The sequence below is a fragment of the Diadema antillarum genome, unplaced genomic scaffold (genome assembly GCF_040938485.1).
Source record: "Diadema antillarum isolate AM-2024a unplaced genomic scaffold, OU_Dant_1.0 scf00000125, whole genome shotgun sequence".
Lineage (NCBI taxonomy): Eukaryota > Metazoa > Echinodermata > Echinoidea > Diadematoida > Diadematidae > Diadema > Diadema antillarum.
In genome coordinates, this window is record NW_027271014.1 from 2,383,495 (window position 1) to 2,409,594 (window position 26,100).

At 36.7% G+C, this 26,100-nt stretch overlaps 1 protein-coding gene across 1 annotated transcript; it reads right to left on the reverse strand.

Annotated features, from left to right (window-relative positions):
• Positions 1–956: 956 nt before the first annotated feature.
• LOC139720250 (aqualysin-1-like) lies at positions 957–24,831 on the reverse strand. The gene is made up of 9 exons (XM_071631613.1): positions 24,781–24,831; positions 24,039–24,159; positions 20,538–20,675; positions 17,734–17,875; positions 17,306–17,412; positions 16,703–16,844; positions 7,048–7,232; positions 2,013–2,184; positions 957–1,625 (listed from the first exon to the last, which is right to left on the reverse strand). The coding sequence occupies exons 2-9, from the start codon at positions 24,147–24,149 to the stop codon at positions 1,495–1,497; spliced, it is 1,128 nt and encodes a 375-aa protein (XP_071487714.1). The 5' UTR covers positions 24,150–24,159; positions 24,781–24,831; the 3' UTR covers positions 957–1,494.
• Positions 24,832–26,100: the final 1,269 nt, after the last annotated feature.

Sequence of the window (26,100 nt, forward strand, 5' to 3'; positions counted from 1 at the left end):
TTACACAGAATTTTGACCTTTGACTTCTTTGACCTTTGACCTTGATTTTTTACCTATATTGCACATTTTGCTACAAAATGCTACTTCCGGCGGGGACATATATTACGCACCGCGTAATTTCTACTTTTCCTTGTTAACAGTGCTTTTACACGTGTATAGACTTTTGAATAAGTCTTTCTCGTCATGTACGCGGGATTAACGAACATGGTATATGATGTAAGTAATAAGGGCAAGAGGTGCCGACAGGTCCTGTACAAATTCTCAGTTTTTGTGTCAGACTCACCTCCACCAATGTTCTTCTCTCACTTTAATTTCCTTCACTCATGACGTGACGGTAGAAGGAAAACAATCATCTCTTACACTTAAAATAAAAATACCTTTTCAGAGACAAAATTTGCATTGAAGTGATTTATTACTTGATTCAATGGAGTGATTCAGTAAAGCGAACATGACAATGTAATAGTTATTGAACGAATTATCCGTCTCATACTCCTACATTTATGTCTTTTAAACATTTTCATTCTTTTATAACCTTTAATTCTCTTTCAATTCTATTTCCCTTTTCCATCATGCCTAATGTAGGCCTTATAACACTTCGTCGAGTCACAGTGTTGGGATGTACAACCTCCATTAACAGCATTTCCAATCTCTCGTTTGACAAATTTTGCATTTTCCCTCACTTTTCTTTCATGACAAAATTTTACAATTCATGGATATTATTACTGACTATGCCCTTATTTCTGTAGTTGTGTAAATATAATATGTGTGTTCTGTGTGTTGCAATCAGTTGCAATATTGCGAGCTGTTTATAGTATTTGATGTCAGCATTGTATTGGGCAAATTATTCTTTGATAGGTCCCCATTTTTTGTTGTGTTTTTGCATAAACACAACATAAACATGTGCATACCAAGAAACAATTTTTCCCTTAAACCAGTTCACAACATTATTTTGCTATCTTTCATTCATTCTTTTCTAAGTACCATTATTCTAGGCATCAGCCTTTGCATATTCCTGAGAAACATATCAGTATTCAAATTAAACTGCATTTAAAACAATACTTAAATTAAATGAAACTGTACTAATTATTATGTCTATCAACTCATCTGAGGTGAGGATATTCTTTATCATGTTTTGATGCGTGTCCACCTCCTTAACTCTAAAACATGAAAGAATTATTGTATTCTACGATCGCGCTGTTGAGGAATCATATTCAGATGGCGTTCCCATTTATCGGCATTGACATTAAGCTCCTAGCTTTCATCCTATAGATAAAGCAGCTTTCTACGCACCCCAATTCAATGCTTAGTTGCATCGGATGATTGGTGTCGTCTCCTACGAAATGCTGCGAGTGCATGGTGCATGCAATTACATACCGTATTATGACATTACCTGCATCAACAACATGTTGTCTGTGTACTATACATTCAAGATCATTAAGACAATTAAGCTGATTAACATTTCTGTAGGCGAGTTGATGTTCACAGTGGCTACTTTTAGTCACAGTACGCCAGCAAGTTCGGACTTCCCTGGACGTCGCTCACCTTGTTTGGGGTTGCGTTGCTTACTATCTGGGCGTACACTTGCTCCACGCTTTTGCCCATCTCCAGCATAACAGCAGCAATACCTTAAAAGTGAGGCGGGTAAAGAATCAGCCTTGAAGCATATCAAATCCATTAATCAATCGATATTCCGGCAATTCAAGTGAAGTAATGACATCACTTCATCAATTCGATCGATACAAAATAACGTGTGCTCAGTGAAAAAAAAAATCCACGATTTATAAATCAATGAATGGAATGAATATAAAGACAGAATAATGTCAATACGACAGCCAAGCAAACTATTGACCCAATCAGTCAGTTCAGTAATACAACAACTGAGCAACCTCTGAATAGATTTGGAGCTTTTCATGTCAAACTCTATAAAATGTATCAATACAGCTAGAATATCTTTCGGTTTTTTTATTACTATCTGACTGGGACAGGGACTATCGCAAGAAGCAGTCACGTACCAGAGACATGAGGGCAGGACATGCTCGTTCCGCTCTTCGTTGAGGTACCATAGTTGCTACTGTGTGAAAGGCTCTTGATACTAGAACCAGGAGCGAATAAATCGACGCAGCTACCGTAGTTGGAGAAATACGAGCGAGTGTCACTGCTATCAGTGGATCCAACTGTGATGGCCTTTAAGAATAGGAACAAACATTGTTTTAGAAAGAAAAAAAAACATATTCGTGTCGTGTATCTAACGGATTAAGAAACAAAAAAGAAAGTATACAAGAAAAAGTATTGTTTAATTCAGTCATATAGAAAACATACAGTAAAAGTCGACTGCCGAGCTCAGTTGATTATACAACTTGTCAGGTGCATGGTAACTGTACTTTCTATCCGTGGTGTCAACCTCATTCACAAAATATGCAGTTTATCTATCTCAAGCTTTCTGATCTTGAAAATTGACCTTCAACTTAAAATTTAATCAACAATTTTATTATCTTTTCCATTTGTTTTACTACAAAGAGACGGTGCCGGCTGAAAATTGGTAAGTTTTAGCCACATTCGATATCATTGAATAGCCGTTTTACCTTAGAGCATGTACAATGCATACTAGGATTTGCAACTCATTATCTTATCATGCTAATCTATTGTCCCTTGTTTCCAATACCAGAAAAAAATATATATTTTCGTAATGACAAAGGCGAAATTACTTTTTTAGCCGAAATTCATTGACTTTTACGTTTGATCAAGAGCGCCACTGGGAGACACTTTTTTAGGGGTGAACGTCACGATACCATCGAGACCGACAGCCTCGAGTCATACAGCTCACAAGTCATACGGCTCGCAAGTCATACAGCCCACTAGTTATACAGCCCAAGAGTTCGAGACCGACAAGATGAACAACGCCACCTATAGATCAGTTACTTGTATAGGGTGTAACAGTTCAGATAATGACATAAGCAAGATATGAAAGATGGAAATGCAGAGTTGCTAATGGTGTTTCCCCGTCAGTTGCCCTCCCTCACCCCCTGAACTGCATAAGAATTTTGATTTTGTTTGCGTGTGTGAGTGTTGGTTGAATAGAATACACAAAATTCCGTAAAAGTGTGCGTAAGATCTTTCCACATGAATTTGGAGAATGCCAAAACAACCTCGTTTCCCTTTCCGCAACACATAAATCCGCATTCACCTACTTCAAAAAAATGATATAAAATAGAATAGTGTGGACATTTAGATCAACAATCTAGAAAAGTGACCAACCTCCAAATGCAGTTAACAAGAAAATCTTTCACAATTAATGGTTAGTGGTGCAGTGCATACCTGCTTCACATGATGTGTAGGGGTAGAAGTCACCAGCAAAGATGTTGATTTAGTATACATTTACAGATTTTGATTTTGATTTGATTTGATTTTATTGGTTCCTGCATTATATCATTGCTCATGCAGATACATGCACATATATATTATATACATTGATGGTACCATACATATAAATGGATATACATAAACATTAGTTGCTAACAAAGTAAGTTTCTTCATTACCTATACAGCAATACAGTTTCTTCATTGCCTTTACAATGTACAAAAGAACATATCAGCGATGCAATGAATAACGCAGAAGGGCTACAGCTTAAGCAATGCTTGATTCGCATGCAGCCCTCGTACATAATACATAATATATAGGAAAATAGGGGAGGGATGACTTGCATAGAGATAGGATAGGAGAAAGGAGAGGGGGAGAGGTCTGTCTGCTTTCGCAAATACACTAAATTAGATCACCTGGATTACTGAATAGTAAAGTATTTTCTTACCGAGGTACAGGTGAACAGTTACAGGTCATGGTCGGTTACATAACATTACGCAAGAAATTCAGAACGGCGATAATTCCACGAGGGAATTTCATATACAATACAATTGCAATGACATTATAAGATCACTGATATCCAGAAAGCAGCATTGTCTTTACAGCTTTCTTGAAAGAATACATAGACTTTAAGGTTCGAATTTCTGAAGAAAGAGAGTTCCAAATATCAGGTCCAGTGTGTCTGAAAATGGTTTAATCTTCTATGAGAGATATGGATTAAGGATTGGGGAAAAGAAGATGCAGCCATGAAAATAGTTTTTTTATTTCATGAAAAATATGCCGTTTTAAGGAAAATAATTTAACAAACACAAGCCACAAATCGAGTAGAATCGCTGTAATATAAAACGTTTTCATCAGTTGAATGTCACACATTATAGTTACACAGAAAATCACAAATTGAACTCAAAGAAAGGGGTACAAGCAGGCGGTAGGATATCGAATAGAGCCTACTTAACTAGTGAAGCGAGAAAGAAAAGGGTGAAAAAAACTTGCATCCTGTCCACCGTCTAGTTAAAATTGAGAAAGCATATAAAAAATAGCACGATGACATCGAAACTTAAGGCCTATATTGTTCTTGTCCTGTACTATTTTTCAACACATTTCTTATTGGGGGAATCCCATGAAGAGTACAATTTTATTTAAAAAAAATAGAAAAATTGTCACTCCCCGTTGCGCGACAGAACTGCCCCTTAAAAGCCATACTTGTAGAGATACATATTTGATGTCGTTGACATGTAGATTGTGCTATTCGCTCGATAGCGAAACGAAATTGCATTGGTCAGTATGTAATTTTCCCTTTCATGGAACACCCTGTACATGTAATTGAAATTTAGATGGCGCTGTTCATCCTGTCAGTCAGGCTTTCTTTGTCTCGTGTCGGTCTCATGAGCCTTCTTTGCCTAGTGTCGGTCTTGTGAGCTTATTTTGCGTACTGTCGGTCTCATGGGCTTTGTCTGCGTGGTGTCGGTCTCGGCTTTCTTTGCTTAGTGTCGGTCTCATGTGAGTGAGCCTTTTGTGCGTACTGTGGAACTCATGAGCTGTATGGCTCATGTACCTATTTTTTATGTCGGTCTCGTGGACCGTATGACTCATGGGTGTCGGTCTCGTGGGATGACCCCCCCCCCCCCCCCCCCCTGTTAGTATAGGACCTGACCAAAGAGATCTAATGTCTTTGGGCCTGATTGAGTTGAAACCTTGATCGTTCTAGCTCTGCACGCACGAACTTACGGACAGAGACACTCCTGTGCTAATTAAGGAAACCGTTGGATAACTGACGCAGTCCTTCAAATCGAATTTTGATAAAAAGAAGGACAACTGGAAAGGCAGACCTGTGAAATGAAAATGTGAAATTATGATGCTAAGGAATTCTGAAGATTCCTGTTTTCGCTGACTACCAATGTCGATATAGCAACCACACACAGATACATTTGAATATGTGATTTTCCCATTGCATCATCGCATTTATTATCCCATCGTGCTCATCCGCACAGTGTCATCTGGAGTGTCAATACCGTATGTCTTCCACCCCCCCCCCCAATTAAAAAAAAAATCATACAACGGGACCTTCCACAACGATAACTTTTAAAATAGTAAGTCAATCCAATCCAATGCTTTACAGGGGATCCATACTTCTTTTTTGTGCCCACTTAATTAAAGTGATTTTGTTTGTTTGTTTGTTTGTTTATTTATTTGTTTTTTCTTTTTTTTGGGGGGGGGGGCAACATATAGGTATAAGATGTTATATTTGTAGACCCTGAAATAGCATTCAGCAAGATAAATCATATTAGAAGTTATCAATGCTGAAATCCGATTGTAATTTTTTGGGGGCACACTGTACAGTGCTACAATAGATGTCCTGGTGTTTTGGTGGTTGATAATGTAATGTTGCCATTGGAATCGCCCAGGTTATAGCCAACAAAATATTACAGATAAGGATTCTCTGTGATGAAACAAACTACGATGTATATCATCACTTGGTTTGACCGACTAAAATTATCACAATTTATTTTGTCTCACCTGGGCGAAAAATCTTTTCTCGAACTACTATTACATTTGGCGGCTAAAAGTAAAGCGGAAATTGAAATATCTGGAGATTCGGAACTATATTATGGGACAGTTGCTGCTTCGCTGGCGAATATGCATAGACACTCTATACGTCAGACTAAAACTAGTCTAAAATCATATTTTCTCTCTGTTCTATGCAACTGCACTTCCTACATATCTTTTATTTCAATTATCATTTGATTTTCAGCATTGTCAAGAGTTGTCAATTTAGTTTTTATCATAATCTATAGGACTACATAAAGCTTATTCTTCTAAGCTCAGTACAAAAGTGTTACTTCATTTTGGCCTACTTTTTGTGGGTTTCGAGCTGGGCAAGTTAAGTTTAACCCCTTTCACCTTGGAGTCATCGGTGTGAGGTTTATTATTACAAGGCTACAGATTTCATTTCCAATTCAAAGATTTAATTATTGGCCCCCTCCCAAGAAAAAAAAAAAGATGTTGCAAAAACTTCGGGAAACGTCAGGAAATTAGGCTTGTTAGGTGATGATCATCGCATTTATTGTATTCATGTTAGTGTTTTCAATAATATATTGCTTCCAGACATTCAAACGAGCAAATTATGTAAGAATCCGTATACGTTTCTATAGAAGATCGACTTTAAGGACACGTTTATAAATTACCTTTATCCACAGTCTTTTGTTTAAATCTGCTTAGCATTTTCATCTTGACCAGTGGTATAATTATGGAATTGCATTTTACTCCGACTCCAGGAGTAATTCAAGTCATGTGATAAGAGGACAAGCCGATAGAAAGTAGATCTATGTTAGAGGGTGGCTTTGGCAGAAAGGTGGCGAGTGTCTGGCATACCACTTTTCTTTGGCTTTCGCTGAAGAAATACAGATTTTAAAGAGTCATACTTTCTTTCTTTTTTCCTGATGGGAGTTATAGAGCGAGATTTGATTTAATTATAATTTTGGCCAGAAGTTCACCGTCACGGTTTATTTGGACAAGATTTATTATTATTATTATTATTATTATTATTATTATTATTATTATTATTATCATTATTATTATTATTATTATTTATTTATTCATTTATCTATTTATTATTTCATTTTATAAATTTTTATTTCTTTTCTTTTGTAACTTCGTACAAATAAAGCGGTTGTGAGGGTCTTGAATACCTCTGGTGCAGACGCCGGTGACTTGTTGCATGCATTGCCATCATCGTTCCCTGCAGATACCACCACGACAATGCCTTCGCCCCTTGCCGTTTTCACCGCCTCGTTCTGGGAAGAGGAATAACTTCCGCCCAGAGACATCGACGCTACGGACGGGGTTACACCCGATGATGCAATCCACTCCAGAGCTTTCCAATATCAAGAATGAATAATTCACAGTAATGAAAGCTAATGGAATGCATAAAATCCCACAATTCACACTGCTAATAAGGGTAAAAAAATACGGTCACGTGTGTGCGTGAATGGTAACAGTGTATACACAACCAAGGAAGTACAAATGTACCACCTTGACACAAGTCAAGTTTGTAATTAATTGCAAAATTCCATCATTCATTAATAATCAACTTAATACTGTAAATACATCTTAAGAATAAGCTGCCTACATTGAGTCATAAAAAAGAGGTTCAGTGTGTTTACAGTTTCGTGCTTAACAAATTTCACAGTTTAGCCCCTTTGAACGTTTTGAGTTAGAGTGACTGATTTTCAGACGATAAGATTGTAAACAATATTTAAAGGGATCGCACAGTTATGGTTGAGACCTATTTTCAGGTTTCTAACATTTTTTTTTTGTTAAAATAATGAGAAACTTCGTATGAAATATGAAAGAGCATAATTCTATAAGGAATTCAACGTTTTATTGTGAAAATTGGTTTTGAAAGGCTGAGACATCCAAACAAGAGTGATTCTAATAAAGTGTCGGACCCACACTTTGTTACGATCACTTTGTTTTCCTTTGGTTTTTGTTTATGTTTCAGTCACTCCAAACCTGATTTTCATCGAATAAACTTTGAATTCCTCTGAAAATGGTATGCTCTGTACTACATCAAAAGTGTTTTCTTGGCATTTCGCAAAAAGTTAAAAGCCCAATTCTCATCTCCACCATTACTGGACTATCCCTTTAACGTTAATTCCTACAGTGCTAAAAGAATTATTTTTCATAGCATGAGAAGAAAATAAATCATGGAATACATCAGGCAAGACTGAGCGAACATACTTTTGCATTAAAAAAATCTAGTTTAAATGAATTCTGTCTGGAAAATTCTGTCTCGAAAATTAAATCAAATATTCCAGCAAATAGACGTATACAAAATATTCCAATTTCAATTTTGAAAATGCGAAAGCTACTTCGTATATAGGAAGGGTGCTACAAAATGTGTGCTCCAGATCGCTAGTGTTTGTAGAAAGAGGAATAGGGCCTACCCCTCCCACATCCTCCTGATTAGCCCAATTACACAGACTTCCTACATCTCTCTGTTTGACAAATTTCCAGAAATTTCTACAAAAGTGCGCGCCAAATTGTGTCGAATTTCAGATCTAAAAATGAAAAAGCCCGCTCGAATTTTGGTGGGGTATTCCCACCTCCCCAATGCTCAGTCCCTTCTATAGATCTAGTACACTTCGGAGAATGATAATTTCCGCATTAGCTAGCTTTATTTCAATTCTAAAAAAATGCAAAAGCTCCCCCTTCCACACCCTCCTCCAGACATGTACCTCACTAGACATAACGTAGCAAGTAGTCCAACACGGTAATGATGAAGACAACATAAAACAGAGGAACACTCCAGTTAGAGCTGAGATTCCGGGATTTAGCTATTAACACTTCCCTGAATAGGCTCTTATTATTTTCCTTACATTTCTTTGCTCGAAAAAGCCCCAAACAAACATAGTTTTTGTATTTCACCAAAACTTTATATACCAGATCGTTAAATTTCTGGTCTGAAATTGGAAAATCACCCTCGTGTGGCAGGAGGAATACCCCCTCCCACACCCTCGGAATTAGGTTTTTTCTATTGATTGCCTAACAAACAGTGCTCGTGATATTCTTTGTAAGAAAAAATAAAACAATATCTAAATTATATCATTTCTATAGGCAAATTGTTCAATTATAATATCTAAAGCGAAATCACTCTATCACTTGAACAAGTGTGACTGTTTCAAGTCGATGAAACACGCAAAAATATGCATCAAATTGTATCATTTACAACAACAAAATGTTTTTAAAAAGAGTTTGTTTTTATGTGGGAAGGAGTGGCCCCGCCTACACAAGCACTCCCCCCCCCCACACACACACACACACTCCTCTTTTATGACTCGCATACCCACACCCGCTTAAAAACCTTTCCATTATAACTACGAAGCCCAGAGCTGCATTAGCTATCTCTGAACGGATTAAAGAACAGCCTCAATAAGTACTTATGAATTCGCATTTGAAATAATGGTCAGTTTATTGCTCTGTTGAAGAGTTTGTTCGCAAAAACCGATAAGTCCATATTTGTCAAATGGAGATATTTGCGATTAAAGGTCAAGAAAAATAAAGAGAATAATCGGATTTGGATTGGATTTATTTATTCAATACTCCATAAAAACCATACAAACAAACATAGAAAATACACTACATATAAGTACAAATACATTACATTCAAATTCATATCGTCAAATTTGTATAAAATCACTGATATGACTGCAACGGATACAAAATATCAACGTCAACATAAGAAATCATGAAGCATTAGGAACTTAACATCTAAAATGACATATGATAATAATAAGAACATTTTTGCTTCTTTTGACCATAACTTCCAAAATATACCTTCATATGTAGTGACCAATATATCATTTAAAATGTATTATTTTGTACTTGATGACAGACACCGTACTTCAAAATCTTCAAAAAATGGACTTACCGGTTTTTGCAAACAAACTCTTCGTATGTCACTCTATGCGCGCATTTGGTTTTTGCACGGATTTTGGGGGTATGTGTGTATCTTTGCATCTTACTTTTTCATTTGTCTATGTTTAGCATTTCATATAGTCTTACATTCTATAATGGTCCTTTTAGATGGAAAGAAACAAATACATAAGCAATTATAGAGGGGCACTCAGAGAGAGAGAGCAGACCTCCGCAAAACAGCCATGGTTTTGTCGCAATTTCGTATAGGAAGTAAAAATCTACAACTCAGATAATAGAGGGATGGGCACATCGATATCTACACGTTACCTTCGGTGAAATTCTGATCATCCGTTGGTGAGTTATTGGGAAATGGAGTTGACGAGGTGTGTCACAAAAGTTCCGGGACTGTTAATAATGAGATGTTTATTTCGCACCTAAACGTCAAACTCACATGATTCACATTCAAGGTAAATTATCTGGAGTATGTAACTGTGATCTCAGCCCTTTGCAGGCATCATTTTTTCCTACACATTTTTATATACATGTATGCTCTGTTTCAGATCGTTCGGCAATGAGCACAGAGCAACGAACAAACTTGAAGTTTCTGGTCAGGATTGGGGAAGCTCCTTCAGAAGCGCTGAGATTGCTGCAGCAAGTGTATGGAGATGAGTCAATGTCATACACACATGTTTTTAAGTAGGGCAAGAGGAGTGAAGAAGCGCGAGAGGACGTGAAAAATGACCCCAGGAGCGGAAGGCCCTCAACGACCAAGACTGAGGTGACATTGAGCGCGTCAGGCAGATGGTGCCTGGCAATCGTCGGCTGACTATTCGAATGATGGCAAATGAGCTGGGCATGAATCAGGACAGCGTTGTTGAAAACTTTCTGAAGATCTGGACATGTGGAAAATCATGCATGTTAGTTTCATGCCCAGTTCATAAGTTATGCCACCATTCGAATAGTCAGCCGACGATCACCAAGCACCATCTGCCTGAAGCGCCCAATGTCACCTCAGTCCTGGTCGTCGAGGGCCTTCTCGTGGGGTCATCTTCCACGTCCTCTCTTCCTTCTTTGAACCTATTTACCTTTGACTATTCGAATGATGGCAAATGAGCTGGGCATGAATCAGGACAGCGTTGTTGAAAACTTTCTGAAGATCTGGACATGTGGAAAATCATGCATGTTAGTTTCATGCCCAGTTCATAAGTCATGCCACCATTCGAATAGTCAGCCGACGATCACCAAGCACCATCTGCCTGAAGCGCCCAATGTCACCTCAGTCCTGGTCGTCGAGGGCCTTCTCGTGGGGTCATCTTCCACGTCCTCTCTTCCTTCTTTGAACCTCGTGAACCACTCAAAAACACGTGTGTAATATATCGTCTCATCTCCGTACAATTGCTGCAACAATCTCAGCACTTCTGACGGAGTTTTCCCAACTTTTAGGCCTTTGCAACTTCAGTTTGTTCGTTGCTCTGTGCTCATTGCTGAACGACTTGAAACAGAGGATGTGCATACAAGATTATGTAGAAAAAAAATCTGATGGCTGCGAGAGAGCTAAGATCAGAGTTATGTACTCCAGATAGATTACTTTGAAGGTGAATTCTCTTTGTTTGAAGCTTGGGTTTGAAATGAATATTATTTTATGATACCAGTCCTGGAACTTTTCTGACACACCTTGTATTTTATCTCGTTTATGAACGACCGCAATTTAATTGTGTTTTTCTTTTATTATGAACACACGATGCATGTTTGGTAAAAATCCGATTATCCGTTATTAAGTTATTAGGAGAAAGCTTAGCATGTTCTCTATGACCCCTATGAACTTTGACCTGCTGACCCCAATTCATTCGTTTCTTTCTTTCATTATAAACACGCCTTGCAAGACTGGTAAAACTCTCATCATATAAATTCTTGAGTTTGTTGAGAGATTACGATTCTGTTATGACCACTATCACCTTTCACATGTGATAACATGATTCCAAACTTCATTTTTTTTCGTTTATCTTATTATGAAGACGAACTGCATTTTTGTAACGTTCTTCCGTTCTTATTGAGTTATCCTGTACACAGATAGACATACAGACAAACATACGGAACCGAAAACATAACCTGCGAGGGCCGTAAGTTTTACGCATTAACCTACATTATTGGTCCATGGTTTCATCACCTACTGGCGGAAGTAAGTATATGGGTGAGAATTTTGAACGATGTACAATTGCCAATTTTCGTACCTTATGACATTCTTTCCCTTAGAACACGCCAGGATGATCTACGAAACCAGATTTTTTCATGTCATCTCAAAGATTGGTAAATTTCCTTTCAGGAAATATATGGTTTGGTTGACTTTTGCCTGATATTTTTCATTTCACAAGGACTTAAAGCGTAAAAATACGGTAAAAACGCTATTTTCACAATAATTTTTGTTTTTCAAACTAATGATGTGCATTTTTAATGGTACGTGGCATCTAATATCTGACCATGTTTTGGATCTGACATATTATGGGTATGTACCACAAAATTATAAGAACTTTATGAGCACGTACAAAACTACAGAGAACAATTAAAATATCAAAGTCCTAAACAGACGAACGTCCGTGATGCTTTTATTTCTATCGCTGCTGCAAATTGTACTTTGTTTTCCCAACTGTAACGTATACGAAAATTTGGTGTTCCACCTAATGAACATATCCTGCAAAAATTGTACGTCTGCTGGCTGTACATGGGACGTAATATTCTTTTATGCAAAATTATACTCAGTTTTCGTCACGGACGTGCTTCCGCTATTTTCTAATAAAGATCGTAGCCCATGAAACGTTATTGGCGATATTGTTCTGAGTCGTAATCAACTAAGATCTAGCAACACGATGATATGTTTGTTTTGAGTTTCTGTCCATCCTTTGTCAAATAGGAACCGAAATTGTATTTTTAGACGAACCTCCAAGAAAAAACAGAACGTCCGTGATGATTAAAACGTTTTCGAGTGGGACACCATCTTGCTTTGATGGCGAAGGTGCATTTTACCTTTGGCTCTCTTGCCGAGGAGCTGCATGCCATTTTTGGAGCGGACTGAGGTTCGTCCGCAGTTTTTGGACCATGCAATTCACCAAAAACCAAGCAAATAATTGATATTTTCTCTGAAAATTCACCTCCTGATCCCCCTCTGAGCAATACATATGTTATAAGGATGTCAAATTTCTTATAATTTGCATTGACAATACCTTTTCAAATTTTTGAAAGAGTTAGGAAGGCTAGGTACTCTCTGCCGATTAGTTATCCGTCCTGGAACATAACCCTAGTAGTAGAACGAACGTCCGTGATAATTCCAGAGAACGTCCGTGACGTATGCAATCCCTCCGATAGGTATAACTTGTCCCGAAAGTGTCCTGTATTCTTTTAAACTTTTGGCTCGAATAGCGACAAATATAGTTTTACAAAGTAAACAATGAGTTTAGAGCAGTACTTTCAGAATGTTTAAGGCGTTATGTGATCGTGATGAACAAACAATTGAAAATTTACTCACAATTTTACGCTTGTTTTCCCTCTAATTATACAAAAACAGCTAAACACTTTAAACAAAGTTATGGGAAAATGGAATTTTGCGTAATCTGTAATTTCTGTGCGTTTAAATTTCTTTCTAATGAGGTTCTGGAGACAATTTGTACTGTTACAGGTTCTGAAAGTTTCGCTCACGGACGTTCTGTCCGAGAAAGGAAATTTCTGACAATTACAAATATATCACTGCACATAAGATTAAAGTTAGTTGAAAATATTACCAAGTCACCGAGCCACTCATACCCGAAAGTGAATAGCGTTCAGCACTCAATTTACCTGTAATAGCAAACGGAAAACGTTTTTTTCACGGATGTTCGTTGGTTGAATAAGTCAATGGATTACATAGTAGGAGAAAGAGGATCAGTGCCACTTTTTAGTGACAGGTGCTCTAGGTGTTTATCTTTTGAGTATAGTAGCTGCCGTCTCAAACAGAACACATCCAGTTTTGGTCTCCATAACGGACGTTCGCTGTAATTGTCGTGATATTAAATGCCTTAATTCATTCTTATTTTTCTCTTCATGACAATTTTTCTTTCATTCCCTCAATAGCCTGAACATGCTGCGACCAAACAGAAAACAAAAACAAAACAAAACAAACCAAAACAAATCCGAAAAGTGCTACGCAATCACATTCAGGATAATGACGGAAGAAGTCTGTAATGAGCATGTGTTGAATAAGAAACGGAAAAGTTTCAAAAGGACGTGGAAGCAGTTGAATGAAAATGACTGAGAAACAGAGAAGGGATCGAGCTCCAACACACAGAGAAAAGAATTGCCAGTGCACTCCCGTTAGACCAAATTCCTCTGGAGAAGTTTTTGTTTGTTTGTTTATGTTTTTTATTCATCGAAATGCCGTCACAAGCGAACAAAAATCATGCAGTATACAATTATTGTCTGATGAAAACACACAAATCCTCCGCTTATCATCACATGGTGTTGTTTTATACTCATCAATGAAAAGCAATATTCAATTGTGATTTTTTCCAAGATTTTTTTTTTCATTTTACATTTAAGAGACAGAGAGATCGTCAGTTTGTTTGTGCTTTTGTGCTTACTTTGAAAACACATGTTTAAAAAAAGTAATGATTAAGAATAGGTTTAAGGTTGCACTTTGATACGTTCGCTCTTCCAAAGATTCGTTACTCCGATGTCCAAAGGTTTGTTATTTCAAAATGAAAAAAAAATGTAGTTAATTCAGGAGGTTTGTTATTAGAAATGTTCTTCGAAAAATAGATAGTAAGGATCATTATTTTAGGTCCGTTCTTCTAAAAGTGGAATGGGCCTGATATTCGTTTAGGTGAAAACGGTTATTATGAGGTTTTGAAGTTGGAGGATTTTAGTTATTAACTTGTTTCTCCACATTTGAATAAGCGTACATAAGTTTTCATGTTCCAATTAATAAGCCTTTCGGATAACCTTCGGAGATTCCTATCATTCACCGAATAAAAAATCTTCATGATTATACGAACTCTATCAATTTTCGTATTGACAAACTGTATGAATAACGAGCCTCCGAAATGACGCGCTACAAAAGGTTTGTTATAACAAACCATATTGTATAATATCGAAGTCACAAACATCCATCCAAGATATATGGACTTATTGTGTCTTATTATGACGAAACTTCGCAGTATCGAACCTATTATCATTTCTGACTAATATAATAACACAATTTTTTCTCGGTAACAGTGTGTAACACAAGGAGCAAACACAGAGGGATTTCTTCCTAACGTATTCGTTTGCCCTCCCCAGCTAAACTTCGTATTTCTATAACGGAACACATTTCTGTTGTTTTTCTATATTAATTCTTTGTCATAATTTTAGCTGTGACCATGTTCGTTATATAAAAAGCAAATTTTGCATTGTTGACTTTATTGAAGTTTAGGACCTGAATATTTACTTCATGATAGCGAAATTTTGATAAATATATTAGTTCTCAAGGATGGACTACGTCACTGAGATTACACGTACGTTTGTACGTTCATTTACGAGAGATGGAAAAATTGTTTTCTTTGATTCCTCAGTGTGAGAAGATAAACAAGCTTATATGATTGAGAATTGGTAATATCTGTTCAGGATTTTGCAGAGGAGTTTGGTCTCGACATGAAATTGCTGTTTGTTGTGAGTAGAATGCGCTTCCAACTCAAGAGAGCTGCATTGTTCAATATCTTGTTTGTTCCGAACGTCCGTGAGCTACATGCGAACCTCCGTGATGAAAACTATGCTATGTTTGTTGGGTGATAGAGACTGCCCAGATGAGATACATCTTAAAAAGGTATATTATTATTTGGGAGTGAGGATTAAAGTATAGGATAGTGAAATAAGAGGTGAAAATATTGAGTTTCTGTAAAATGCGCGTAAAGTGGAGAAAGTGTTTAGCGGAAGAGCAATATTTTCACAGAAATGACGAATTTAGTTAAATCATCAGTTGTCTACCATTACGTACAGGTTAAGTGTACAAGCTTAATATTCTACAATCACGTACACATGTCCCTTAAGATATTTCGTTAGGATTTTGAACTGAATCAGATCTTTGGAAACTATGTTAAATGGTATTCAAATGTATGTGCATTACTATTCCTTACGGACGTTCGCTACTCTGGACATGGTAAACTTCAGCGGTGAATAAAAACTTGTTCCTGTGGGAAAATCCTAGTATAATTGGGTTCATATTAAAGCTTGAGTTATACTCTTTCAGGTAAGATGAATGATTTGGATAATTTCCTACTTTTTAAATTTTGCCTTGTTTTGGCTCAATTGTACATCGTTCAAAATTCTGACCCATATATATATATATATATATATATATATATATATAGCCTATATATAAGTTTGATACGATATACATATATATATATATATATATATATATATATATATATAAGTTTGATATGAGGAATCTCCTGAAAAGTATGAGCTTGTAGAATGTAAGGCCCCAGACTAATGACACTTGAATGAGTTAATTCTCAAATAATAGTTCGGCGAAAATGACGAAACATACAAGAAACACAATGTCGATAATGTAATAAAGTTACGTAATGAAGTAAAAAAATAATGATGCAGTCGTCCTTGATAAAGCCTAATGGCAACAGAGTTTAGCAAGATTTTGATAACAAATTAAATTATCGGAGCGAGACTTCATTGTGACTACACACAGATAATTCGAGGTATAATTGTAAGACAATTGAAATAAAAAGCTATTTTGAGAAATTAGACCGAATTGAGATATTGCTTTTGAAAGGAACTCAAACAACTCAACCCAAGATATCTATAATGTATAACACGTTTCTGAAGAGAATTCGTTCTTCTTGTCCTTAATATATTGTTCGTGTTATGGGTTTTTGCTCTTTTTTTTTCTCTCTCTCTCTCTCTTACCTTCAATAGAGTCGCTCTTGTAACCCGACCCAGCGCAATTCAGGGTCCTTATCCCACGAACTTGTGCCTCGTTAGCGACTCCGTAGGTGGTACTGGCAGCAGTTCCTGCACAGTGAGTCCCGTGACCGTTGCAGTCGATGCCCTGTATGGATGGGCAAGGAAAACGGCAAAGAGGCTTGATATTTCAATTCAAACGCAAGGTGTTCAGGTTAGTCACTAATTTATGTTAATGTATAAGGAAACCCATTTCGATTCACGACTGATTTCATTCCAAAGGCATTTATGTCGGTTTTGTTGTATTTGTTGTGTTTTTTTCTTTTACATTACTGCGGTCCGTGATGGTGCAAGTTGAACGCTGATTTAAAATGTTATTTTATGCATACCTTCTATCCCCAAGATATTGCTTGTTTCTTTTTCTTTTTTGCTGTGCTTAAGATACATTATGCTTAACTTAGTAACTGAAATAAAACTTAAGCATTGAATTTGTAGGCCACTGAGGGTAACCATCAATCTAAACAAGTCAATGGGTATATTTCCCATAAACTGAACGCCACTTTAAACTGCTTTGGTAAAGATTTAAAAGCATCTGAAAAATAATCTTACATCCCCACCAATCATATCAGCTGCGACTTTTGCACGGCCACCAAAGTCAGTGTGGTCTGGGTTTATTCCAGAGTCGATGACGTAGATGTATTCTCCAGCTCCATATTCTGTTGAATATAATAATGAGGCATAGAATTTAATTTCAGACATTAAACAAGGTATTTTCTTTTTTTCAGAATCTAAATGCAATGTACTAAAAAGTCTAAGTACTTCCGTCGCCGATCAGACACAAAGAGCAATATTAATTTTCATCTCCAGCTATGAGTCAGATATTCAAACTTTTCCAAGAATTTGTGAATTGCATGACAATAGTGCATGTTCCGTGCAAAGATTCATATAATGAGAGTCTCATGAATCAGGTCTTTCGGTGCTTAAACTATCGCTCTATTACGAAATATTGAAAGACATCAGCATCATACATTACTTACTGTTAAGTGTCATACTGTCATCCAAGGGCAACGATCTTTGATCTATGCGATCAATTCCCCAAGATCCGGGGTTTCTGTTCCGGGAGTCGGCAAAGATAACCTCGTCTTCTTCAATATATTTCACTCCTTGTAGAGATCGAAGCTTTACATAGGAAAACAACAATAAAGTTCAAAGGAAGAGAAAGGAAACTCGTGTTGAAGAATTCAAAAGTGTATTTAATGTGACGTAGAAGTAACCCTGGCATATTCCTAGAACAGACACAAAAAAGAGCACGCACACAAACACAAACACACCTACCAACACACACACACACACACATATACACACAAAACAAACAAATTAAGGCTGCGACGTTTGGCGTGATGGATGAGTAGCTACTTCAATTTTGCTATCACGTGCCTTCATTCAGCTTACATGATAAAAATGAAATATGTATGAAGAGTTTGTTCGCAAAAACCGATAAGTCCATTTTTGAAGATTTTGAAGTAAGATCTCTGTCATAAAGTACAAAATAGTACATTTTAAATGATATATTAGGTCTCTACATATAAAGGTATATTTTGGAAGTTATGGTCAAAAGAAGCAAAAATTGTCTTATCATTCTCTTTATTTTTCTTGACCTTTCATCGCAAATATCTCCATTTGGCAAATATGGACTTATCGGTCTTTGCGAACAAACTCTTCATATCATATAAATATGAAATTTACGTTATGATGTTCATACAATGATCATCACACCGTAACTTTGTTCAGCACTGAGGGACTTTATATTTGAAAGAAGACGTCATGATTGCTTAAACGCAAAGGCAAATATACAACTCATCTTTGCATTGTGTGTGTGGTGTGTGAGTGTGTATGCATGTCTCACCTAATATAAGTGAGATTCAATGATTGACTCAAGTAAATAGACTTAAACGAACAAAATGACGAAATTTCATTAGAAATGGAAGTGAAATCAAAATACAATTGAACTTCTGAGCTTTCAAGAAAAAGTAATACTGGCCGCACAACATAGAGCAAACTATAGGCTTTCAATGTTTGTTTCTTTTTTCCCCATTCGGCGCTGTTAAAGGCTGGATGCCCATAATAATAAAGTTGGCGATGTGCTTTTGCATTATTACGATCATGTCGTATATAACATTCATTTATATGTGTATAACCGTGCAGTATTTACCCTTCATGTAATGTATAATGGTACTTTTTAAATATTTTGTGTGTGTGTGTTTCTATTCACATATATGAGAACCATTCATTCCTTTGCCGATAATAACGGTATTTTTTGACTGTACCGATCATGTCGACATAATTCACATGAAATGAGGAATGTTACACTTGTAGTTAAGAAGAGGAAATGGTGTTTTATCTTCACTTGATTCTCATGCCCGAAGTCGTAACTATTTTTTCCTATTTTTACTGAAATAAGAAAATAACGTCCCACACATGTATTTATAGTTTTATTTAATCAATCTTATTTATTTGAATTATCATGTACAATAGATATTATTTAGGATTAAAAGAATCAAATACAATAAAAAATATATACACTCAGCAAAAAAAGAAAGTAAACACTTTTTCGAGGTCATATTTTTCATAGAAGATTTTTATGAAAATCAATGTGTTATATACCATATTAAAGGTAATTTAATTGGCTATTAAGTCCATAGGTTAATTACAAAGAAAAATTTACGCATGAGTGAGCACATTCATGTTTTTCTTCCAAGGCACAAAATAAAAAAAGACATGTTCTCTTTCATTTGCAAATGCCCTTCACGATAATATTGACAACGAAAGACCAGTTTAACACAATGAGAGGAATGAATGAAATAGGAAAAATATAGTTTTTTGTTCTCTTTATCTCTTTATTTACCTCAAAGAAAAACAAAGTGGGAAACTAAAGGGGAAAATTAAGAATTTTCTGTCAAGTCAGACTTCAAAATGACGTAGGGAATAAAAACCATAAAGATGGTTAAATGAGAAGAATTTCTTTATTTATTTCATTTAAACTAGTGATTTCAAATCCATGTGACAATTTCAAGAACCAAACATTATTTACAATTTCCCAATCTGCAAAAAAAAAAGCTCAAATTTGTACCAATTTTGTTAATTCTTACTTCTTCTGTTATTTCATTTGAATTTAGATTTGACATAAGATGCTTTATTTTCTTCCATTGTTTTTAGCCTTCATTGGTCTTTTGAGTTTTAAAGATATCATAGAGAGCAAAGGTTTGTTTTTGCAACTTAATTCATGTTTCTTTTTGTGTGAAATTAGTTGTTTGTTTTTATTGTTCTATAGAAGAGCACATAGGCATGAATGACAACCTGTTCAGTTTTGCCATTTATACTTTTGTGCCCTGAAAGAGAAAAATGTGTTCACTCATGCGTTAAGTTTCCCTTTTTGTTGACCTACCAGGTTGATAGCCAATTAAATTACCTTTAATATGGTACATAATACACTACTTTCAGTCAAATATTCTATGAGAAATCTAAACTTGAAAAAGCGTTTACTTTGTTTTTTTGCTGAGTGTATTTCAATAAAGTCACTCTTAACATTCTTAAGGTGAAATGTAATTAACCTTTCCGAGAATAATGCACCCGATTGCTTCTACTTCCCGATAAAATAACTATTGTGAATAATTTGCATCTTACCCTTGTATTACAATACAATCAATTGATTGCATATTTGTATGTATGACTGAAAGGAGAGCAGACAACTACTGCCAAAATAAAACAATTGTACTTTCATGAGCGAAAACCACCTAAGTGAAATAAACGCAATCTGAACATTTTTCCTCCTTCTACTTACAAGATTAAGAGCTACACCGGCAACGTCTGCTTGGATAACGAATCCGTGCAGCACCTTTGAGAACTTTGTCTTGATCATGGTCTCCACTGACACTTCGCTGTTGAATCGACTGATGAAGGAGTCCAGGTCAACATTGTCCTGCATAAAAAGAAACCGATGTTCGTTTTTGCGTATAAGACCAGGCGTCCACTAGGGCGCGGACAAGACTGGGTCTCGTTTCATAAAGCTTGTTATCAGTGACAACTGTCACATTTCTGTGACAAATTTGCTCTTAGCCAATCAGATGCAAAGGATTTCAGTAGCTAACTGCTATGACAACTTGTCACTGATAACGAGATTTATAAAACAGCTCCCCGGAAAGAAAATTTGGTATTCCACACTCGTTCGGGAACCTCTCCGCACGTTCCTGAAGTGTCCGTTCACTGCCCTGTATGTCCCGGCGTTTCCGCATCTTCGAGAGAGCAAAATTTCCACGTCCAAATTTTGATCGAAGCCAAAAATTTGGACGAGGACGATCGGAATTTGGACGAGGAAATGAACTTCCTAACACCTTCGGCAACCTGACCTAAGGACATTGTCAGGACATTCCGCTTGTCCGTAAAAGGGGGTATCTCACTGAGCGACGAACGTTTGCGAACGTATCGAATTTAGGATTGCGCCAGGGTTCATAAAGGGTTGCAAAAGGTTCGTTAACAGTTCCAAAAAAGTTCGCAAAGGGTTTTAATTGTCGCAAGCAGTTTTTCATGTCGCAAAGAAATTTTGAACATGTTCAAAATTTCTTTGCGAATTTGTATTTTCGCTAACAGTTGCAAACATTCGCAAAACACTTGTAAGAATTCGCAAACGGTCGTAATACGGTGTCGCTAACATTTTTGTTTGATTCGCCACTGCTATAGCAAACAAGTAACCAAATGGTTCCAATATAAAAGCTCCTGAAACAGGGAAGGTTCTACTCTAAGAAAGTTCTTGAGGCTCTTGACATCTCCATCATGATTGTAAATGTTGCAAAAGTTTTTCATATTGACCAAAGTCTGTCCTCTGCAACAACCACTCTCTGACCAAGACAGTCTTTCTTTTCTTCTTCCTTTCTTGTCTTTCTTTATCTTCTCTCTCTGAAGCTGCGCGGTAGCTGTAGCAGCAGTCAATTCAAATTCAAATTCAAAGTTTATTTCATTTTTCGACAAAACATATAAGTCACACTTCTTTTGACAACAGAGAATAAGGTAAACAAAACATTATGTATCAAAAGAGTATCAAAAGTCAGGCAAAGCAGCTGTTCAAAAGGATAGCAGCACGTTGAGCCTCTTCTTGGCAGAAATTCATTTCCATGTTCTTGAAATTCGTCTTTAACGGTGATGGTCACAAGAGATCTGCATGCAGTGGAAGGCTGTACGGTCGTTTTATGGGTCTGACTATACATAATCGCATGGTGCTGTTCCAGGTCCCAAAGCATTCGCATTTTGTCGCAAGGAATTGACAAACAGTTGCTAACATTTTCAAAACTGTCGCTGACATTTGCAAAACTGCCGCTAACATTTGCAAACAGTCGCTAATAGTCGCCACCTGTGTTTCGCAAACACTTTCGCTAATGGCAGAAGCCAACCTTGATTTTTCGCAAACATTTGTCAGAAAAATTGGCGAATCTCAAATTCACTAAGTTCGCAAACGTTCGCCGCTCAATCACAATGTGAGATACCAACTTAACCCTTCCGATCCTTCCGCAAACGCTCCTGAAAGAATCCCCCGGTGTGGGGAAACTTCGCGAATGAAAGCGGCAGACACCAAGAATGTTTTAGTGACAGCGCGGAGCCGATGTGGATCTTTTTTGCAAGTGTCCGGAGTCGGTGCGGACATTTTGTGAACAAAACATGAAAAAGTGAACACGTTCCACGAGCGAAATAATTTCGAAAGTTAAAAAAACAAACTCCTCAAAATAAGTTTTGCAATTAAAGTTTGATATTTCACATTTCTTTTACACTTGCATCTTCTGTCAATAGAGGAAAACACCAACAGGTGTAGACAGTATGTTGTGATGGTGTTGAAAAGTGTTCACCTGGCACTCCGTGGTGTTAATTTTACACCGTAGCTGGTGATATCTTTGACACTGTGCTGGTGTTAATTCCACAATGACACCGCATAGTGTTAATTATTTTGATATTGCTGGTGTTTGATGTCAATATTATAAAACCCGTCCAGCTTCAATATGAGACCACACCAATTGGTGTTAAATAATGTAAATGCCTTAACACATTTTGTTTGTCCAAAAATCAAGTGCTGAATCGGATTTTTTTTATCGTCTCGTTGAAGTTAAAAAAACAACAAGAAGGAAAGAAACCATTCAAAAAACAATTCTATTTTAGTATATGACAGCCGGAGGTGTTAGCTGTGTAAAAAGCCTGATAAATCATCTTTATAATTTCACCTCACTTGCTATGATTTGGTGTTCTTGGAATGTGCAAAAGAGCTGAGTAGCTTTAAAGCTCACTCCTTCCCTGAAACGACAAAGTAAAATGTGAATTATATACCATTTGACATAACACGTTCGCTCTTTTTGGCAACATTTCACACTTGACCTCCTATTCAGTCATGCTGTGCAATCCAGGAATGCCCGATCATAGCAAGAGAGGTGTTCTATTAAAGATGATTAATCGGGCTTTCTTATGATGTCATACTTAATGAAGATAATGCGGGTATAGGAGAAATATGATATATCAAACTATAAAGGCAGAACTTATTATGAGGAGCTTAAATCAATGCAACATTATGTCAATGAAACGCAAAAGACCAACAAAAGAAATGAGCTCCTTGTAGTATCTTGATTTTACTGTACGACCTTTTAAATCACGAAGTCCTCATCATGCGTGCATGTACAGTGTACAGCATTTTACAGCACAGCGTAACATGACGGCATATATCTTGAATCACCTGAGACATATATGACGAGCTGATTGGTTGATATGAACTGTTGCAACAAATGAGGAAGGGATTTAATTAAAAATTTTGAGTTACACTGTGTTTTGCTACAAACTGATTTTCAGATTGGTCCCTATTAAAAATCACAGATATCGCTTGATTTTAATGAAAAATTGACTTATCGGCTTTGCGAGGAAACTCTTCAAATTATGTTCATCCTTTTTTACATTTTATTGTTGATCACCTTTTAGATGGATATAAAACAAATGACAACACCCTTGATTGATGTGAGCAAAATAAGTAGCTGAGACAATTTTCCTGAAAAGGAAATTTGATTTTGTATATTTACACAAATAAACAGCAGATAAATACTTTGGCTAAAAATGATAAGTATTCCTACGAGCCAAAAAAAAAAAAGGAAAGAAATGACAACTACGTAGCAACATAAATGGCAAGCATGGACAAAAATTTCACATTAATAAAAGAACATTGAGAAGAAAAGGGGAACATTATAAGAAAGTGTCTAATCCCAAGCCCCTCCCCCCCCCCCCAAAAAAAAAGAGAAGACAAAATCAATCAACACGTCACCTCCAACACCACGATGTAACGCCCTTCGATACGATTCTTGGCCGGAATGTGGAATGGAGCCAAAGCGGTGGCAGCGGCCACGGTCAAGGCGAGGAGAAATAAGCACTTCATCGCTGATAACCTGCAGTTTGTGTCAAAGGAAATTGAAATCAAATTACGTTGTTGTCTTGTGTTCTCTTTCTTTCTTCTATCAGCCATTGGTGGAAATTACCTTGCTGAAGAAAATAAGGAAGCTTGATGAAAATTGATGAGATGTTTCATTTTACAACATGAAGCCAACTACATCGAGGATTTCAAAGGTTAGTTCTGAGCAAGCAGACGTGAACTGCTATGAGCTGCTGCACTGCTGCAACGACATTACATGACACCAAGTTCAACATACAAACAGCACTGAACATTCAAGTAAACATGGAAGGAATCCAAACTGGAAGGACTCTTATTCCAAGGTTTGTTAAAATATCTTCATTAACGTAGTTCCTCTGAGATAAGACATAACGATAAAATATGGTAATATCGCAGCAAAGACCCGCCAACAATATGGGTATAAAATAGGAAATCCATCGCTTCAAACTGAAAAAAAAAAATATTTAGAGTTTTAAGGCAAGACAAGTTTTTAGGCTTTCAAAAGAATTTATAATAAATGGAGACAAGTCATTTTACAAAATCTTTCTTCAGTTCAGACAAATTACAATAGAGTCATATCAGAATGACAAAGTCAGAGTTGAGCGTGTTATATTATTACCTGTTGTCGGACACCGAAGTGAGAAACGAGGAGTACCAGGCAGAACTAGACAATGCGAGGAATCTCTCTGTCCCGTATCAATATATAATTCAGTTTAAGCATGCTTCAAACAAGTGAGAAACTTACCATATGTTTGACCTTAAACAAACAGGAAAGGAGACGAGAAAGAAAATTGTGAAAACGTCACGTATTTTTTGATAATACGACAGAGCGGTCGCCGTTACTAGAATGATAACAATATGAAATGCATCATCATGTAAAAATTAATGAGTAACTTTGTCACAAATTATGTGAAAGGTAATTCTAAAGTTGTTTTGCATTGCTGGATCACAACTCTTAAAGGTAAAAGTACAAATAAAAAGAAAGAGAAGGAGGAAACTGACAAAGTGTGGTACACTGAGCCGTATTTGCAGTGCTAAGAATGTATTACAAAAGAAATAATTTGAAATGAAATTGAACGAACACACATTATTATTATCCTATAAAGAATATGGGTAGAGAACCCTGCGAGAATGTACGCAGTGTCTCACCTCACAGTGCATGTGTTCACAGTTTATTCACATACACGACTATGCAAAAACCGATGAATATAACAGTATGAAGATGAATATACCCTGTGGTTGGGTTTTCCCAGTCAATTTACATGGTAATGTTCTCTTTCACAGTGTGAAAAGATGATTCACAATGTGTTCGGATTGTTCAAGCGCTCGAATTTAACAGTGTAAAGAGATCTTACATTTTGTTCACAAAGTATTTCACAAAGTGGGAAACTGTGTTTTTCCACCAGGGAAGAAGAAAAAAACAAAGACGAAGAAAAATATTGACAAATATCCAAGAAGGAGACTGTCTAACGCACAAATAAAAAAAAAGGGGGGGGGGGGAGAGGGTCATTGGAATATGAAAATATGGTAGATGCAGAGCCGGGATGCAGGGATGGCGCTGCGTACAAAACGTCGAGAAGGAATAAAAGAGCTATAATAGAGGGGGAATAGAAACATGATCCCTCTACAGCTGTAGAAAAAAGGAGAAATAGACTCAAACAGTGAGAAGTTGCTCATTGCAGAGCATTGATACGAGGAGAATACTAGACGCAGTAGACGATTGCATGGAGGAGTAAGAGAAATGAGAAAGAGGGACCTCATGTAACCATACCTTCGAGAGGAAGTATGAGGCGTAGTCTTACAAGAAGATAAGGAAAATGGAAACGAAGAGGGAAATGATCGTAAGAATTAGAAGGCGATATAGGATTAAGACGAGTTTGTAGATTGAAGACGAGATACAAATTCAGGTGTAAATGGCTGAGATGACTCAATGCACCAA

Excerpts from the sequence above, each read along its gene's own strand:
- LOC139720250 (XM_071631613.1), bottom strand. The coding sequence starts at position 24,149 with ATGAAGTGCTTATTTCTCCTCGCCTTGACCGTGGCCGCTGCCACCGCT. Across the intron at positions 2,185-7,047 it reads CACCGGCGTCTGCACCAGAG|GCCATCACAGTTGGATCCAC; the intron begins GTATTCAAGACC and ends CTATTCTTAAAG. Across the intron at positions 1,626-2,012 it reads GTCCTGCCCTCATGTCTCTG|GTATTGCTGCTGTTATGCTG; the intron begins GTACGTGACTGC and ends CTCACTTTTAAG.